General features: G+C 38.6%; 1 protein-coding gene across 3 annotated transcripts in view; it reads left to right on the top strand.

Annotated features, from left to right (window-relative positions):
• The first annotated feature begins 80 nt into the window (after positions 1-80).
• The window catches only part of LRRC36 (leucine rich repeat containing 36), a 60,504-nt gene continuing 40,345 nt past the window's right edge, over positions 81-20,239 (top strand). For 2 of the 3 annotated variants that reach the window (XM_020884903.2, XM_020884902.2), the window contains exons 1-5: positions 81-165; positions 12,700-12,827; positions 15,905-16,097; positions 16,897-16,993; positions 19,899-19,987. In XM_020884903.2, coding sequence (XP_020740562.2) covers positions 96-165; positions 12,700-12,827; positions 15,905-16,097; positions 16,897-16,993; positions 19,899-19,987 — 577 coding nt within the window. In that variant the 5' untranslated portion in view covers positions 81-95. Of the gene's footprint in view, positions 166-658; positions 787-12,699; positions 12,828-15,904; positions 16,098-16,896; positions 16,994-19,898; positions 19,988-20,239 lie in introns of all 3 variants that reach the window. The other variant, XM_020884904.2, reaches the window with a different exon arrangement.

Genomic DNA, 20,239 nt, shown 5'->3' with positions numbered 1-20,239 from the left:
GGCGGGGCCTGGCGGCGCTGGGCGGGGCTTGGCGCGCGGCCGGCGGTCTCGCGGGCCGCGACAGGTGAGCGACGCCGCGGGGCAGGCGGGCAGGGATGGCGGAGCAGTGGGAGCTGGACGAGGAGGGCATCCGCCGCCTGGGGGCGCTGACCATGGAGCAGCCCGGTAGGGCCCTGCTGGCAGGGTCTGGGTCGGGAGCACGGGGTTCGAAGCTGAGGGGAGCAAACTGAGGGCGAGGCAGAGGAACCTGAGGTAGTCACGGGGGAACGGCGGCGGAGGAGCGGTCTCTGAGGTAGAGGAGCGCTCCCTGAGGTAGAGGGGGCCCCCCTAAGTTAGAGGAGCGGTCCCTGAGGCGGAGGAGGGGTTACGCTGAGGTAGCGGTGAAGGAACTGCAGTTACCGGGGAATCTGGGGCAGAGGGCGAGAAATTGAGGGAGGGGAGCGGAGTCTAGAAGAGAGGAGAAACGAGGTTAAGCGGACTCTGAGGCCAGGAACAGAAAATTGGACAAAGTGGAAGGAAACTGAGCCCCAAGAGGGGCTACTAATGGGAGAAGGGAAGCGCTATGAGAAGTACGTTTGAAGTTGGGGTGCTGTTGGAGGAGACAAGAAAGGTTGATTTTGGCAGTTCTGGAAACTTCCACCCCGACTTGCTTGTTTAGGGTGAAATAGGAAAGGATGTTCCTTGATCAGCCAGCCCTCTCTTCGTCCAGTCTTCTCGTCTAGAACTTGGCCATTTCCTTGATCCATCTGTATGTGTCGCCTCATGAGACTCAGAAAGGGGCCTGAGGTAAAAGGAATAGTAGCTGATATTAGATCGCTTCGTCTTAGAGGTGAACCTGGCGGAGTGACTGCTGACCCCACCTTTGACCTGGGGTTTGATTCACGCAGCTTGCTTTTCTAAGTTTTTATGGAGTAGAAATGTGTTAAAGTTATCAGTGTTCCTGATTCAATTTTGTTCCTTTTCTTTCTTTCTTTCTTTTTTTTTTTTACAGTTGAGTAAAATTAGGTTTAGACTCATGCCCCGAGTCAAACAGCCCTAAGTAATGCAGCGATGGTTTATTAACCTAGACTTTGATTCCAGAGCCTGTCCTCTAACCACAACAAAACGTTGCCTTTCTTGCTTTCTCTAGTACTTTTTATTGGGGGAATATGCAATAATTTGGTTTTATTTTATTTAAATTTATTTAAAATGTATCAAAATTAGTATATGATGGTAACAAACACTACATGATGGTTTGGTGTGCGTATCAATAGGTTGATGTAGATAGTTCAGGTTTTTCTTTTCCAAACCACTTTGTGCTCCCCTAATTTGTAAAGCTTCATTGGCTTGACATACTGGTGTACTTTTCTTTCTTTCTTCCTCTCCTTTGTTTTAAAGAATTTATTCAATTTGATTGGGGGGGGGCACATATGCCTTCCATTATCCAGCTAGAATAATATGTGGCAGGATTTTTTTTTTTTTTTGGCTTCTTTGCTTGTTTTTATTATATGTGAATAACAAAATTAATTTTACTCATTCTGACAATTCAAACAATACAAAAGTATCTAAAGTAAAAAAAATTCTTCCCTCTCCCTCCTTCTATAACTTTTCCATTGCTTTTACAAACATATTCCTTTTATTCTTAAGGGATAGAGCATATATATCAATATGATTTGGCATGATTTTGCTTTTTTACTACCAATAAAGCATAGATATCTTTCTTCTTTCTTTCTTTTGGCTGCCACTTGGCTTGTGCGATATTAGTTCTCCAACCAGGGAATAAATCCAGGCCTGGGGCTGTGAGAACATGGAGTCCTAACCAGTGGACCGCCAGGGAAGTCCCATAAATGGTGTTGAAAGCCATGGGGCTGGATAATGTAGATAGATAATAGAAGGTTTAAGACTCAGCCCTAGGGTATTTCAATGTTTAAAGCTTAAAGAGAGGAGAAGGAGAGTGATGTTTTGGAATTTACTAAAGGGTACTGTGTCAAGTAATTCCCTGGTGGCTCAGTCAGTAAAGGACCCGCCTGCAACGCAGGAGACTGCGTGCAGCACAGGAGACCCAGGTTTGATCCCTGGGTCTGGAAGATCCCCTGGAGAAGAAAATGGCAATCCACTCCAGTATTCTTGCCTGGAAAATCCCATGGACAGAGGAGCCTGGTGGGCTACAGTCCATGGGGTAGCAAGACTTAGCAACTAAACCACCAGAGGAGTCTGTGGGCTGCAGTCTATGGGATCACAACAGTTGGGACAGGACTTAGCGACTAAACCACAACCACTGTATCAAGGAGGGAGTGGTCAGAAGTGTCAAATGCTATTGACAGGCTGAGCAACCTAATGCAGAGAAGTGTCTGTTAGATTTGGCAACATGGAACTCATTGGTAACTAACTAGGGAAGAGTAGGGAGGAAGCAAGCCAGGTCAGGTTGGGATAAAAAGGGATTAATATGTGACGGAAAAGAAATAGAGAAGATAAGAACCTTTGCCAAGAAATTTGGCTATAAATGAGAATGCATAAGTGGAATATTAGCTAGAGGATATGAAGTGGAATTAAGAACAAGTTTTTAAAGACATGATATACTAGAGCATATTTGCAGGCTAATGATAATTACTAGGAAGAAAGATAAAATATGCAATTATATACTTTTTGGTTCCTAAAAATAATTCCATTAATTAACTTATTATATGGGTACTATAATAACTACTATGAAAAGTAAGTCTTGAGCCCCTACCCCCCTCCTTGGCCCCACCCAGTTTTCCTTCCTAACAGTGATCACTGTTACTAATATTTTGGATAGCTCTCTCTACATATTCTCTACATATATGAGCATTTGTACTTACTTTATAATTTTTTATTATGGCAATTCATAAATATATCCAAGAGTAGAGATGACAGAATAGTGAACTGCCATCAACCTAATATCAATAGTTATCATCAGTTCATGGCCAATCTTCTTTCATCTATACCCTGCCTATCATCTATCTACCCTCAGTCCCCTGAAATTTTTTTTTTACTGTGTTGAGTCTTTGATGCTGCTTGTGGGCTTTCTGTAGTTGCAGAAATTGTAGGTTACTCTTTATTTGTGATGCAAGGGCTCCTGATTGTGGTGGCTTCTCTTGTTGCAGAGCATGGGCTCTAGGAGCACAGGCTTCAGTATTTGTGGCACATGGGTTTAGTTGCCACGAGGCGTGTGGGCTCTTCCAGGAGCAGGGATGGAATCTGTGTCCCATGCATTGGCAGGTGGATTCTCAACCACTAGACCACCAGGAGAGTTCTGTGCACTGTCTAGTTTGAAACAAGTCCTAGTCATATGACTTAACCCATGAATATTTTAGTATTTGTCTTCAAAAGATTACAACTCTTTTAAAAGTCACATATAAAACCTAAAAATATTTTACAGTAATTTTTTTAAAATAACATTTTATTTTTGACTCTGCTGGATCTTCGTTGCTGTGCGCTGGGTTTTTCTAGTTGCAGTGAGCAGGGGCAACTCTCCAGTTGCAGTGCATGAGCTTCTCATTATGGTGGCTTCTTTTGTTGTGAAGCTTGGGGTCTAGGTGAGTGGGCTTCACTAGTTGTAGCATTGTTTTCTTAATATAATTATAAACTTATGGATTTAAATATTTTGGTGTGTTCCAGTCCCTTGCAGTTATTATAATTGATGCTGAGTTTGTCCAGAATTTAGTAGTGGGAGATCTTTCATGTAGATTTAGATTCCTGAGGCCTTTTTTATTTGTTTTATTTATTTGAAACTCTTTCATCATTATTATAAATAAGCTTTAATTCAGTTTCTAAGTGAACTATATAAATGGTTTTCTATAAAGGGATTACTTGTCATTATCAATAAAACATGTTTTTGCCCACTGGAGTTATTATAGCCTATGGAGTAAAATTGGAAGGTCATTCTGTTATTCTTGACATCTATAACGTGCAATGTTTGATTTGCTCTACAGTCTATTTGTCTTCACTCTATAACTGATGAAACTGAGTGCATAATCTCTTAAGACCTGTGTGTGTTAGTCACTAAGTCATGTCTGACCCTTTGTGACCCCATGGAATGTAGCCTACCAGGTTCCTCTGTCCTTGGAATTCTCCAGGCAAGAAAACTGGAGTGGGTAGCCATTCCCTTCTCCAGGGAATCTTCCTGACCCAGGGACAGAACCGAGGTCTCCTGAATTGCAGTTGGATTCTTTACCATCTGAGCCACCAGGAAAACCTAAGACCTGTACTTCATGTAAATCATCAAAGAACATCTGTCCCAGTGGCAGTTTATCATTTGATTGATAATCCTAGTTCCCTTTAAAAATGCTAAAATGTCTGCTTTTTAAAATAGAATACAGTGAAAGGCATGTGAAATGCAGCAGGGCAGTGAATGAAATCATAACTGACCTTAGCTTTTGCCCCATGGTAACAAGATTCTCAGTATATTTGGTCATTGCATACTACAGAGCTACCAATATAGTGCTCTCAAAGTTGGGATTTTTTTTCTTGAGATATAATTCACATCCTATAAAATTTAAAGTATGCATTTCAGTATCACTTAGTGCATTGTATAACCATCACCACTGTCTAGTTCCAGAGCCTAAAAGGAGACCTCATATTCTTTAGACAGTCAGTCCTTATTTCCAACTCCTGGCAATAAGTGGTCCCAAGCAACTACAAATCTGCTATCTGTCTCCATGGATTTGTTTGTTCTAGATATTTCATATAAATGGAATCATACAATATGTGGCCTTTTGTGTCTGGCTTCTTTCACTGAGCATGCTTTTATTAAGGTTCATCCATATTTTAGCAAAGTGTACTTGATTCCTTTTAAAAATTATTTATTATTAATAGACTTTAATTCTTAAAGCAGTTTTAGGTTTACAGAAAAATTGAGCAGAAAGTACAAGAGTTCCCATAACTCTTCCTTCATCACACTTTCTCTATATCCCCTTCCAGTTTTCCTATTATTAGTATCTTGCATTCACGCAGTACATTTGTTATGGTTGTTGAACCAATGATAATACATTATTACTAACTAAGATCTGTAGTTTACATTAGGATTCACTCTTTGTGTTGTACAGTTCTGTGTGTTTTGACAAATATATAGTCATGTGTATGCCATTACAGTATCAACAGAACAATTTCACTGCCCAAAGAGTCCTCAGTGTTCCACCTGTTCATCCCTCCCCCACCAGTGAACCTCTGGAAACTACTGACCTTTATCCTGTTGCCTTTTTCAGAATGTCATGTAATCATATAATCATACAGTATATAATCCCTGGGAGCCAATGATTCTTTAAAAATTAAAAAAATTCTTTTCATTGATGTACAATTGATATATAATATTAACTTAGTTTCAGGTGTACACCATAATGGTTGATGTTTGTATACATTGCAAAATGGTCACACCAATAAATCTATGTAACATTTATCATTTTACATAGTAGCAAAATTTTTTTTCTTAGAATGACAACTTTTAAGATCCAGTCTTAGCAACTTTCAAATATGCATTGCTGTATTAGTAACTAGTCATCATTACTGTATATCACTGATATTTTTAGTGTTACCTTTTTCAGAATATTATGCAGAATGTTTTCAACCTGATTTCTTTCATTTAGTGATGGGGAAACAGTGAAAACAGTGTCAGACTTTATTTTTTTGGGCTCCAAAATCAGTGCAGATGGTGATTGCAGTCATGAAATTAAAAGACATTTACTCCTTGGAAGGAAAGTTATGACCAACCTGGATAGCACATTTAAAAGCAGAGACATTACTTTGCCAACAAAGGTTCATCTAGTCAAGGCTATGGTTTTTCCAGTAGTCTTGTATGGATGTGAGAGTTGGATGGTGAAGAAAGCTGAGCACTGAAGAATTGATGCTTTTGAACTGTGGTGTTGGAGAAGACTCTTGAGAGTCCCTTGGACTGCAAGGAGATCCAACCAGTCCATCCTAAAGGAGATCAGTCCTGGGTGTTCATTGGAAGGACTGATGTTGAAGCTGAAACTACAATACTTTGGCTACCTCATGCGAAGAGTTGACTCATTGGAAAAGACCCTGATGCTGGTAAGGATTGGGGGCAGGAGGAGAAGCGGACGACAGAGGATGAGATGGCTGGATGGCATCACGGACTCGATGGACATGGGTTTGGGTAGACTCTGGGAGTTGGAGATGGACAGGGAGGCCTGGCGTGCTGTGATTCATAGGGTTGCAAAGAGTCAGACATGACTGAGCAACTGAACTGAACTGAATGTGTATTTAAGGGTGCTCCATGTCTTTCCATAGCTTGGTCCATAGGTGATTTTATTGCTCGGTAATATTCTACTATATGAATGTACCATAGTTTTGTTTATTCATTTCCTTATTGAAGGATATCTTGGTTGCTTCTGAGTTGTGGCAATTATGAATAAAGTTGCCATAAACATTTACATTCAGGTTTCTGTGGGGACATAAACTTTCAACTTACTTGAGTAAATACCAAAGAGCTATAATTGCTAGATCTTACAGTAAAAGTCGTGTTTCAGTTCAGTTGTCGCTCAGTCACGTCTGACTCTTTGCGATACCATGGACTGCAACACTGCAGCATGCCATCTTTAGCTTTGTAAAAAACTTCCAAACTATCTTTTAAAGTAGCTATTCCTTTGCATTTAACTAGCAGTGAATGAGAGTTCCTATTGCCCTCATGCTCTAGTTGAATATTTGTGTCTCCCCCCAAACTATTCATATGTTGAAATTCTAATGCCTAATATGATGGTATTAAGAGGTGTGTCCTCTGGGAGGTGATTAGGTCTTGAAAGTGAAAGAAAGTGTTAGTTACTCAGTTGTGTCCAACTTTTTGTGATTCCATGGACTGTAACCCACCAGGCTTCTCTGTCCATGGAATTTTCCAGGCAAGAATAATGGAATGGGTTGCCATCCCTTTCTCTGGGGGATCTTCCTGACACAGGAACTGAACCCAGGTCTCCCGCACTGTGGGCAGATTCTTTACCATCTGAACCACCAGGGAGAGAAGAGAGAGAAGTCGCTCAGTCGTGTCTGACTCTTTGCGACCCGATGGACTGTAACCTACCAGGCTCCTCCGACCATGGGATTCTCCAGGCAAGAATACTGGAGTGGGTTGCCATTTCCTTCTCCAGGGGATCTTCCCAACCCAAGGATCGAACCCGCGTCTCCCGCATTGGAGGCGGACACTTTAACCTCTGAGCCACCAGGGAAGCCCTCATAAAAGAGTTTAATGACTTTGTAACAGAGACCAAAGAGAAAGTTCCCTTGCCCTCTTCCACTGTGTGAGGACACACGGAGAAGTAGGCAGTCTGGAACCTGGAAGAAGGCTTTCACCACAACCCAGTCATGCCAGCACCCTGATCTTGGACTTCCAGTCTCCAGAACTGTGAGAAATAATTGTTTGTTGTTTATAAGCCACTCAGTCTAATTTACATTTTTCAACAATTCTCAAAATTTTTGGTCTCAGGATTCCATTACACTCTTACTTAAATATTATTCAAAGAGCTTTGGTTAATGTGGATTATATCTACTTATATTTACCATATTTGATGTTGAAACAAAATTTTAAAATATTTATTTGTAAGTCATTAAAAGATAACCGTAACATACCCATTACGTGTTAACATATATAATGTCTTTTTAATGTCTTAATTGAAGACATCCATATTCTCATATCTTCCTCTGTGTTAAATATGATGTTGTTTGATTGAAATATATATATATATATATATATATATATATACACACACATATATGCAGTCATGCCTTATATAGCTATATAGTTGAAAAAGGGGAATATTTATTTAGGGTATGTCAGCTCTTCACTGCTGCGCACAGGCTCTCTCTACTTGCAGAGAATGGAGGCTACTCTCCAGTTGCAGTTTGCAGCTTCTCATTGCAGTGGCTTCTCTTGTGGAGCACACACTCTAAAGTGCACAGGCTTCAGCAGTTCTGCACAGACTCAGTAGTCATGGCTGGTGGGCTCCAAAGCACAGGCTTCATTGTTGTGGTGCACAGGTTTGGTTGCCCTGTGCCATGTGGGATCTTTCAGACTAGGGATCCAATTGGTGTCTCCTGCATTGCAAGATGGATTTTTAACCCTGGATCACCAGGGAAGCCCTCCCAAAAGGAAGAAGTATTTAAATAGCCTTTTCAGTGAATTTTCTTCTTTGCTATGACATGATAACTGAGCAAATGGTAGTTTCTTAAAGGTTAGTTGTATCTGAAATATAAAACCATATCATGAACTTTCTGTACTCTGTTACATTAAAATCCATTGGTACATTAATATCATGCATCCATCATTCGAAAGATATTAACTCACTGACTTGTATATATCTTCCAAATATTGACAAATTTCATTATATAACATTAAAAAATCATATTTGTTAATATCATCACAAATTTCACTAGAGAGAGCTTTAGATTTTGGAATCTGTCAAGTTTATGGTGGCAAATACAAGTTTATCAAAATTCTAATTTCAGCTTGGAAGCTCATATGTTAATAATTGACAACAGTTACTGTTACTTGCTTTGACTGAAGTGACAGTCTCACTTTCTTTATTTTTAAGAAAATGTCTCACAGCCATTCAGGTATGTCAGAATTTTATAGTAACAGTAGTTACCTCCCCCCTAAAAAATGGCTAGTTAAGCTGGCATCTCAAAACCCACGCAAGTGTTTTCCTGCTAGGCATCCAGCATACATCAGTATGCAGCAGAAATACTTCATGCATACATACCTCCCATTGTCAAGATTTACTAAAATTAACCGTTTTTACTGCTTTTTCAAGGGCATTCTTAAGAAAAAGTGGCTCTTTTTTTAAACTGCATGCATATAATGGTGAAGAGTACAATACTATGACTAAGTAAAGTTTGATGCCACTGCCTCAAGTCATCCTAAGGCCTCAGTAGTTTTTGCTCTTATACCCTACGTGCAAATATCAGCACAGTAAAAATAGTTGTTAATGTTTTAATATTATTATGAAAATAATTTTTTAAAATAGTTTTGATTTTGTGGACCCCTGTGCATGTCTCAGGGATCTCCAGGGGATGTTTTGAGAACTGCTACACTTTGTTATGGAGAAGGCAATGGCACCCCACTCCAATACTCTTGCCTGGAAAATCCCATGGATGGAGGAGTCTGGTGGGCTGCAGTCCATGGGGTCGCTACAGAGTCGGACACAACTGAGCGACTTCACTTTCACTTTTCACTTTCATGCATTGGAGAAGGAAATGGCAACCCACTCCAGTGTTCTTGCCTGGAGAACCCCAGGGACGGGGGAGCCTGGTGGGCTGCCGTCTATGGGGTCGCACAGAGTTGGGCACGACTGAAGTGACTTAGCAGCAGCAGCACACTTTGTTATGACGTCTTTTAGCTTTTGAAATTTGTTTTGAAATACTAAGTTAAAGGTTTCCTTTGTTTTGTGGATGTATCTTTTTGGAGTGCTTTCATTCTTTAGGGATGCTATTCTGTTTTTGTTCTTTTTTGTTTTAATAACCTCATATACAATTTGACTGTAAACCTTTTCTGTGTCTTTGTTAAAGTGCTTTAAGTTTTCTATACTTTTAGCTGGGCCAGAATAACTTTTCTAGTTTCAGGGTTTGGAGCTCCCTCTTCTGTTGTGTTCACAAAGTATGAAAAATAGGGCTTTAAGCTTCCTGAGATCTGCAGTCTCTGCTTTCCTCCCAGACTTGTATCTAGACCTTCTCTTTCTTTTGAACTTATTGTCTGTATTCCATTCAATGTGGATTCTGTTCCGATTATTTCTTTCAGGGATGAGTCTTATCTTGAAAAGGATCTTGTTTCATGTTTTTTATAATTTATAGGGCCTAGACTGCTCCAGTACCTAAGAACTTATTTCGGTGCAGTTCCTTGGCAGTCACCTGCAAATGGGATTCTGTAGAAGCTCCTTCCAGTTTTTGTTCCTGTTCTCATTTTGGCCCACCACACTTGCCAGTGAGCTCCTATTGGCAGTTTCGAGATTCTCCTCTTTTCAGTGCTGTCAGAAGTCTAGTTTGACATACGTGTATGTATGTATATATATATACACACACACATATACACACATAAGTACACACACATATATTCTTTAAAAGCAAAAATAAACAAATGGGACCTAATTAAACTTAAAAGCTTTTGCACAGCAAAGGAAACTATAAGCAAGGTGAAAAGACAGCCTTCAGAATGGGAGAAAATAGTAGCAAACAAAGCAACTGACAAAAGAACCTCAAAAATATACAAGCAACTCCTGCAGCTCAATTCCAGAAAAATAAACGACCCAATCAAAAAATGGGCCAAAGAACTAAACAAACATTTCTCCAAAAAAGACATACAAATGGCTAACAAACACGTGAAAAGATGCTCAACATCACTCATTATCAGAGAAATGAAAATCAAAACCACAATGAGGTACCATTTCATGCCAGTTAGAATGGCTGCTATCCAAAAGTTTACAAGCAGTAAATGCTGGAGAGGGTGTGGAGAAAAGGGAACCCTCTTACACTGTTGGTGGGAATGCAAACTAGTACAGCCACTATGGAGAAGAGTGTGGAGGTTCCTTAAAAAACTGGAAATAGAACTGCCATATCACCCAGCAATCCCACTGCTGGGCATACACACCGAGGAAACCAGAATTGAAAGAGACACGTGTACATGTTCATTGCAGTTCATCACAGCACTGTTTATAATAGCCAGGACATGGAAGCAACCTAGATGTCCATCAGCAGATGAATGGATAAGAAAGCTATGGTACATATACACCATGGAATATTACTCAGCCATTAAAAAGAATCCGTTTGAATCAGTTCTAATGAGGTGGATGAAACTGGAGCCTATTATACAGAGTGAAGTAAGCCAGAAAGAAAAACACCAACACAGTATACTAACGCATATATATGGAATTTAGAAAGATGGTAACAATAACCCTATATGTGAGACAGCAAAAGAGACACAGATATATAGAACAGTCTTTTGGACTCTGTGGGAGAGGGTGAGGATGGGATGATTTGGGAGAATGGCATTGAAACATGTATATTATCATATGTGAAACAGATCGCCAGTCCAGGTTGGATGCATGAGACAGGGTGCTCGGGGCTGGTGCACTGGGATGACCCAGAGAGATGGGATGGGGAGGGAGGTGAGAGGGGGTTCAGGATAGGGAACACATGTAAATCCATGGCTGATTCATGTCAATATATGGCAAAATCACTACAATATTGTAATTAGCCTCCAATTAAATAAATTTATATTAAAAAATAAAAATAAATACATAAAACACAGTCACACATATACAGACACAAAGTCACACTTTTTTTCAGTGTCTTTGAGATCTTTCCATACAAGCATCTACAAATCTACCTCATTCTTTTAAATGATTATATAATAATAATTAGCATGTATATAGCACCATGTGTCAGACACTATTCTAAGTTTTGTATACTCTCTCTCTCACACACACATACATATATATATGCGTATATGTTTATGGGCTTTCCTGGTGGCTCAGCAGTAAAGAACTCACCTGTCAATGAAAGAGATGCGGATTCTATCCTTGGGTCGGGAAGATTCCCTGGAGAAGGAAATGGCAATCCATTCCAGTATTCTTGCCTAGGAAATCCCATGGACAGAGAAGCCTGGTGGGCTACAGTCCATGGGGTCACAAAAGAGTTGAACATGACTTAGAGACTAAACAACAGCAACAACTATATACATGTATATATACAATACATATAGTCATTAAATCCTTTACAGCATCTTATGAGATAAGTAATGTTGTAATCTTCATTTATCACATGATGTAACGATAACCCTATATGCAAAGCAGAAAAAGAGACTCAGATGTATAGAACAGACTTGTGGACTCTGGGAGAAGCCGAGGGTGGGATGTTTCAAGAGAACAGCATTGAAACATGTATATTATCTAGGGTGAAACAGATCACCAGCCCAGGTTGGGTGCATGAGACGAGTGCTCGGGCCTGGTGCACTGGGACGACCCAGAGGGATTGGGTGGAGAGGGAGGTGGGAGAGGGGACCGGGATGGGGAATACATGTAAATCCATGGCTAATTCATTTCAATGTATGACAAAAACTACTGTAATGATGTAAAGTAATTAGCCTCCAACTAATAAAAATAAATGAAAAAAAAAAAACATTTATCACATGATGAAATGGATGCACAGAGAAGTTAAGTGACTTTTACATGGTCACAGATCTAGTACATTGTTCAATGCACTGCTACTTAGGCCATCTAGTTCTGCTCTTCTACTGATGAGCCCTTTGATGATTTTCTTTTTCTCCTTTTCCTTCCTCCTTCTCTCCCTTTCTTCTTCCCTCCCTCCTTCCCTCTCTTTCTTTCTTTCACTATCCTAAAACTTTACTGTAATTGACATCCTTCTGGTCTATATCATATATCCTGGCAAAATGCTGTACTATCTATAGGGCTAAATCCTAGCAGTGGGATTGCTGAATTTGTTGTTTGTTTTGAGAACTTTGGGAGACTCTTACTACGTCATTCAGGGTACTTAAAGAAACTCAGGGTTTCTGTAAAACCAAGTCTTGATGTCATTGCATTAGACCATATTGCTAATTTTAAAAGGAAGATCTTCTCTTCTTATGAGCCTTGAATATAGGACCTTTCACAGATGAGATATGGGAGAAAGGAAGGCCTGTTTTCAATGACTCTGCTCTTTTTCCAAGCAGAGATCATAATATATCTACTGATGATCTCTTTTCAGAACTGGTGGAGTCTCTTTCATTGCAGGGATCTTATGCTGGAAAAATCCATTCCATCGGCGATGCCTTCAGAAATTTTAAAAGTCTCCGATCCTTAGATTTATCAAGAAATTTGATCACTAGCCTGAAGGTAAGTTCTGTGTTTTATGACCGGACAGTTTTTTGGTTTTTTTTAATGGGAAGAAGTAAAAGAATATCAGCTTGGGGAATATCCTTTTAAATGTTTCCAAACTAAATTTTGTTATTCACCATAAAATTCTTTCAATTTTGCTTTATGTTTGACATTTAAATTATAAGATAGTGGGAAAAAATTTATTTTATACTAAAAGAAAACTGTCACTTCCTAGGGCAATTGTTATGATTCTTAATGTGTGTTAAAAAATTATGAGGAGCACTGTTAAAAGTACAGATTCTTGGAGATTTTCTGGCAGTCTAGTGATTAAGACTCCTGTTTTCACTGCTGAGGGTATAGGTTCAATCCCTGATTGGGGAACTAAGATCCCCTGTGTGGGATCTTAGTTAAATAATAAAAAATAATAAATAAAAAATATTAATAAAAATACAGAGTCTTAGTCCTTATTCTGAGGGAGAGAGTCTGAGTTAGTAAATATGCAGTGGGTCCAGGACATTTCCCAAGGGATTCTGATGATGTTGATGCATGGAACATATATGGAGAAACACTGGCCTAGGTTGCTACTGTGAGTTTTTTTCAGGAGGGGGAGAAAATGATGGTCTTGAAAACAAAGAAAAACTTCCAGGCCAGGAGATGGTGGAGCAGAGGACAGTTCAGGAAAGTAGGTGCTTAAGCAGAAAGTGTGAGGATTAGCAAACACAAAGCAAGAGCTCTACAAACATAAACACCCTCACACACAGAAATGGAAATTTTCTTTTCTTTGTGTAGACCCCCAAATAGTATTTCTTCCACCATTCCCTTTTTGCCCAGCTACAAGTCTGTCTTGATAAAGCCCTTTGCAAGACTGAAGGTGAAAGACTTACAGGTGCTGTCCAAGATTGGTTACTGATCTGGATTATTCTGCCAGTTTTGCATTTCTTAGGGGAAACTTTTCAACAACACAAATCAGACCTGATCTCAAGGTCTAAAACTAAGGGCCCTGAAAGAATAAATCCAAGCTAGATCAAATTTCCAAATAGGATTCTAAGAGCAGAAATTCCAAGTTAAACTAGGTCTTTAGAATCTTAGATAAGAGTCCTTTGTATCTGGCTCACCTATTTCAGAAAGTATTGGTACAGAGTTATTTAGGCCTCCTCTTCTCATATGTATTTTTACTGTTTGTTTTTTCAGACTAAAAAGATTGAGTGAACATTGCTATCATTTGCTTTTGCACTCCATTTTTTTCTACTTCTGTAAATTGCCTGAAAAACTGTTGTGAAGATTAATCAAATTAGTACAACTAATCAAAAATTACATATATAAGACTCCTGGTAGTGTTTGGCATATAGAAAAGCACTTAGTAAATGCCAGTTTCCTAGATTTTTTTTTTTAACTTCTGTGATTTATCTGCAGGTATTCATCTCTAGCAGCTCCGAATCATTTTGCTTGCTTTTTTCAAGGGGGAAATCTTTTGTGTTTATTTCTAATGTAGCATTGAGAATACATAAATTTATGCCAATGGGGAATATGCCAATGGGGAAATGTGAGAGGAGGATTGGATTTGCTCCCTTGACTATTATACTGAGACATTAAAAGGTTACTTGAGCTGGGACATTAGATACATTTAAAGATGGCCCTAATGGTGTGCTACCCTGAGAGTGATGCCAAAAGCATTGATAAATATCCCTAACCATTTATCCTTTCACAATGTAGCAGTTAATGGAACTGAAAATAGCCAGAAAGAAATGCATTGAACTGTAGGCAGGGTTCAATTCAGAAATGTTTTTAATATATCCTTGAGTTTTCTAAACTTCCTGCAATTAAAAAAGGTTAATTTTAAATGAGAAAAGAATATAAACATTATTTTATAAATAGGTGATGGAAAATAATTTTACCTTTCTGAAATAACTCTCAATGACAGAGTTCCTTTTATGGTAAGCATTTTTAATATTAAAAGTGTGTGACTATACATACATGTACATGTTTTGAAATATTGTCTTGAAATTTAGTGTTGGGCCAAAGCACCTAACTAGCTAAATACATGAAAATTAAACAATTAGTTTCAATAGTAGGTTTTAGTAAAGGAGAAAAACTGTGACTTTTCCTCTCAAGTGTCCCAGTTCTGATTGCACTGTTGCTAGAGAAGTGGAGGGGGTGGGGTTGCTAAGTCCACAGAGAGAAAAGAGAAGAAGGAAGAGCATTTCTACCAAGAGGAACTGACTGATTGGAGGATGTGGAGCTCGTATTGTGGCAGTAACCCTGAAGGGGGAAAAGGGGGCTCCAGGTTGGTCCAGGAGTGAAGACTTGGAGATTGCATTGTTTGGTTTTTCCGTGTAGTCCTTTCATCCTAAAAGTGAGGTCTTGAGATATTAATATAAGAACATATACATAGAATACTTTGGCCTCCTGATGTGATGAGTCGACTCATTGGAAAAGACCCTGATGCTGGGAAGGATTGAAGGCAAAAGGAGAAGGGGGCAGTAGAGGATGAGATGGTTAGACAGCATCACCAACTCAATGGATATGAATCTGAGCAAACTCTGGGAGATAGTGAAGCACAGGGGAGCCTGGCGTGCTGCAGTCCATAGGGTCACAATGAGTCAGACATGACTTAGTGACAGAGCAACAACAAAATACATACACACTTAATTTCTTTCCATACCCTTTCCTTAGAACCATCTCTCTTTTGCCTCCCTCCCTCTTGAGGGCTTTTTGGGGCAGGAGAGTGGTTGTAGCAAGGGTGAGAGAAATGCAAAAGTGACTTGGCCTGGCTACTACCAGGAAGGATTAGATTGGAAGAGTGACAAGAGGCAGCAGAAGTATAAAACTGACTGCAGATATTTGAATGTCAGAGCTTATAGAGGAGGAAATGTATGATATCAGTGAATTATTTAATGTATAGCTACACCCAGTGCCCATGGGCTGCAGCATTCTTATTGTCAGGCAACTAAATGGGAATTTCAACCCTGCCTTTCTCATGGGTGACTCAGGTAACTGTTTAAGGATGGAAAGTAATATTTGTATTTCTACCTTTATCTGTGAGATTCCTAGTCCTTCCCAACATGCACTTTCATAATGTGGTCTTTTCCTTGCAGGGCATCCAGTATTTATGTTCGCTCCAAGACCTGAATTTATATTATAACAACATTCCTTCATTAGTGGAGGTGTCCCGCCTACAGCCTTTACCCTTCCTCAAAGAACTAGATTTGAGACTCAATCCTGTTGTCAGGAAAGATACAGATTATAGGCTCTTTGCTGTCTATACGCTACAAACTCTGGAGAAACTGGGTGAGACCCTCCTCCCTTGTTCTTTGTCCCAAAATCTTACTTTAAACTAGCTGCCTCCTAACCTTTTGGATGTTGGCCCAGAGTGTGCACTGGCAGGATATATTTGTTTATTAGTCAATATTTATGTAACTTTTGTGTTGGCAGGATGTATGACGAGTCCTTTTATTGTTTATTGAATGACAATCTATGATTTTATCAGTTACTTCCAGCTTTAGTTTTCTTCACTTGATGGTTTCACCACCACTTCCTCCTCAACAAAAAGTTTCCAGTTTGACATTTATTTTTCCAGGTGCCCCAACTTTGTAACTACATCAGCAGTAGAAAATGAATATAGCAACTTTTTGAGGCTTAGTTGGCAAGGAACAATACATAGTCCTTCAAATGAGTTAGTCTGTATTTCTTTATAATTTTATTCTCATTGATATAAACTTCTATGTTACATGCTCCCGGGAAAATTATAGGGAAGTTAAGTAAAGTCTTTTAGAAATGGTGTGACTTTCAGCCTTTAAGATTAGGCCGTTTAAAAAAAAAAAAGATTAGGCCATTTGGATTGTTTGCTGCCCAAACTGTACTTTCCTGTAGCGATAGTTACACTTAGGTGACAGTTGTTGCTATGGTGTCCCTGTAGTCTCCCTAAGTTACTGCTTACTCCAATGACAACATAATAGCATTATTCTGTGACCCGTCTACACAAAAGATGAGATTGATCTTTAGTTTTTACTCTGTGAATATGCTTTTCTGACCCACTACTGTTTACTCCAAAAAAGAAATATGCTCAGACCATGGTTTTTTCCTCCAGATGACCGAGCTGTACGAGAAAGTGAGAGAAAAGCTGCCAAGCTGCATTTTAGTCAGTTGGGCAACAGTGAAAATTTTCTTTTAGAGGTGGAAAAAAGGTAAGATTTTTACCAAAATTTTTTTTAGTTTGGTTCTGGACAGAGAGTAGTGAATTCCTGCTTAACTTTCTTCATTATCCAGCAGAAATCTCTACAAGTTATAAGAATCCTCAGATCAGAAATCAAAGTATCTATGCAAAATTTTCAGATTTATCTGGGGTGAGAATCTGGCCCTCAGTGGTACATTTCTGCTTTCTTGAACCACTGGGTCTTCTTTGGATATAATTGTACCTTCTCTAAAGTTATTGTTCAGAGTTTATAGATAGGGGTTTTATGGAATTACTTATTCCCATAGATGTTTGCCAGCCCTTTCTTGGTAGAGTTATAAATCAGTACATGGTCTTTTCCTATTGAATTAGGAGGATTACATTACCATGGGCAGGCTCGTTAGAGATAAATTTGTTAAAAAATGATAAGGGAAGCATTTTTGTACAAAACCAAAAGTAAATGGCCTTTTAAGCTCTAAAGTATCTGCATGGTAGATTTTTCCATTTTTTATTACTAAAATTTTGTCAAAATAAGGTACCATATCTTCTACCTCAAAATTCATGCTTTTTAAAAAAAAGTTGTTTTATTATTTTTGAAAAATAGAAGTTTCTGATAAACAAATAACACAAAAGTGCAGGAGAAAAAGTCAAAATCACCCTATATTTTGCTATTAAGTTAACTACTAGTAATGTTTGGTATACATCCTTTCAGACATCTGTGTACCTATACACATATGTAGATGTATTACTAGTACTTTTTTCCTGATGATAGAAGGAATGTGTATTTATTGTGAGAATATGGAAAGTAGAAAAAAAAACAATGTTAGCCACTTATAATCACACTACCCAGAAAGAAACACTAATTATATTATGGTAAATATCTTCTTAGTTTTAGGTATATGTATATGTGTGTGTGTATTTTGTCTGTGCATGTTTATATATTATAGCAACATAGGACCTTATATATCATACAATCAATATATAAATATATTAATAAAATAATAAATATATTTATTTTATAGCAGTTTGCTTCCTATACATACCATTTTAAATTTGATAAGATATGAAAATGTCCACACAACACTAAATATTCTTCCTCAGGATGTTTTTTCTTTACTTCTTTATTATCTTTCCCCTCCACTAGAATATAAGCTCCATGAGAACAAAAACCTTGCTTGTCTTGTTTACTGCAGTATCCCTAGTGCCTAGAACAATGTCTGGCCCATGAGCGGTGCTAAGAAATAGTTTGCTGAATGATGATTAAGTGAAGTCCATGCCTGTTGGCCTGGGATCCTGCTCTTTTCTGGTGACTCTGCCTGTCTCTGTTCTCATTCATTATATGTTTTGTAATTTTACCCTCAGAGAGCAGCCTTATTTCTCTATTTTTTTAAGTTCCCTATTTTAAAAACTATTTGTTTATTTTTGGCTATGCTCAGTCTTCATTGAGCATTCAGTCTTCAGTGCTGCTCGGACTTTTCTCTAGTTGCAGCAAGCAAGGGCTACTCTATAGCTGTAGTGTGCAGGCTTCTCGTTAAGATTGCTTCTCTTGTTGCACAGCATGGACTCCACACACAAGGGATTCAGTAGCTGTGGCTCTAGAGCACAGGCTCAATAGTTGTGGTGCATGGACTTAGTTGCTCTTTGACATGTGGGGTCTTTCTGGATTAGAGGTCAAACCTGTGGCTTCTGCGGCAGGTGGATTCTTTACTACTGAGCCACAATGGAAGCCCATAAGTTCCCTGTATTTTAAAGTCCAGTTTAATTTGTTGTTGTATATTCGCTAAGTCTGACTCTTTTGCGTCCCCATGAACTGTAGCCTGCTAGGCTCCTCTGCCCATGGGATTTCCCAAGCAAGAATACTGGGGTGGGTTGCCATTTACTTCTCGAGGGAATCTTCCTGACCCAGGGATTGAACCCAGGTCTCCTTCCTTGCTGGTGGATTCTTTACCACTGGGCCAAGTGGGAAGCCTTGAAGTTAATGAGATTAATTTACATAGACTAAAATTCACCCTGCTGTAGAAAGAAATGGAATAGTTCTTAAAAATTATTTGTCTATATACTTTGTAAATTAATTCGTATTTTAAATGCATTGGAGTACCTTGTTTACTACAGAAATCCAGAGGTGAGTTAATATATAATTGAATAAACTTCCTAGTGAGGCAAACAATTATCACCACTATATTTCTGTTTAGTTACCTTATAGTGATTGCAAAAACAAAAGTAAAATGTTGCTCAAGTATCCAGAATTAACATTAATACTCTATAAGCTCTCCAACCTTGGGTGAAGGATTTTTCTTTTAAGCCTTTCTGAGTCCCAAGTCCCCCAACCTATAAAATGGTGATTATAGATTAATGAGAGAGCTTTTATGATTAAATGAAATGATGACAGTAAAGTGCTTGGCTCATAGTTTAGGCTGTCTGTACTTAATGTATTTTCCAATCTGTACACAACCAGTCTTACCATACTATATCAATCAAGTGCAAACACTCACCTTTCTTATTTCTTTTTCAAACTAATGGTTATAGTTGTCTCCATTGTAATTCTTGGTAGAAGAACCATCCTTTTTGTATCCTATGAAATTTTTAATTCAAAAGAAAATATTTTTATTTTATAATATAAAATATTACTCCCTGAGTCATCTAAGTTTATGTCAAGAAAACAGAGTATCTAAGTTTGGAATTTTCTGGCTTTCATGCTTTCAAGGGTGAACTGTAGTGTCTTTCTTTCTCATTTCCCAATGAAAATACTATGACTTTAAAAAAATAGTTTTAACTGAAATATTTGTGAAAATAATATGTTCTGGAGCATTTGGGAAAAAAAATCTGATCACCCTGAAATGTTTCTTTTTTTCTAAATAACCTTTACTCATGATCTCAGAAGCTTCTTTCAGTTTTAAATAAATTATTTGATGTGACAGCTCTAGGGAGAAGACAGTAAAAAACTGTGTAACAAATGAGAGCACTGCATCAAAAGTCAGCACTGATAGTGATAACAGAATTGAAACTGGTAAGTTTTCCCTTTCTGACCACAAAACAATTAAAACATTAATTGTTTCTGTTTCTATGGCCAATCATAAGTAGGATGAAGACACAATAGTTGAGAAATAACATAGACTTGAAGCAAGCACAAGATTTACCAGTTTGTGTTTTTCCTTCTTTCTCTCACTGCCAGAGAAGCCCTATTTACTAAGCAGGCCTAAGCCAGAACCCATCAAAGTGTACAAGCTGTACTCAGTTCAATTTCACTTACATCACTTTA

The sequence above is a fragment of the Odocoileus virginianus genome, chromosome 20 (genome assembly GCF_023699985.2).
Source record: "Odocoileus virginianus isolate 20LAN1187 ecotype Illinois chromosome 20, Ovbor_1.2, whole genome shotgun sequence".
Taxonomy (NCBI): Eukaryota; Metazoa; Chordata; class Mammalia; order Artiodactyla; family Cervidae; genus Odocoileus; species Odocoileus virginianus.
This window is presented reverse-complemented; position numbering and strand designations above follow the sequence as displayed.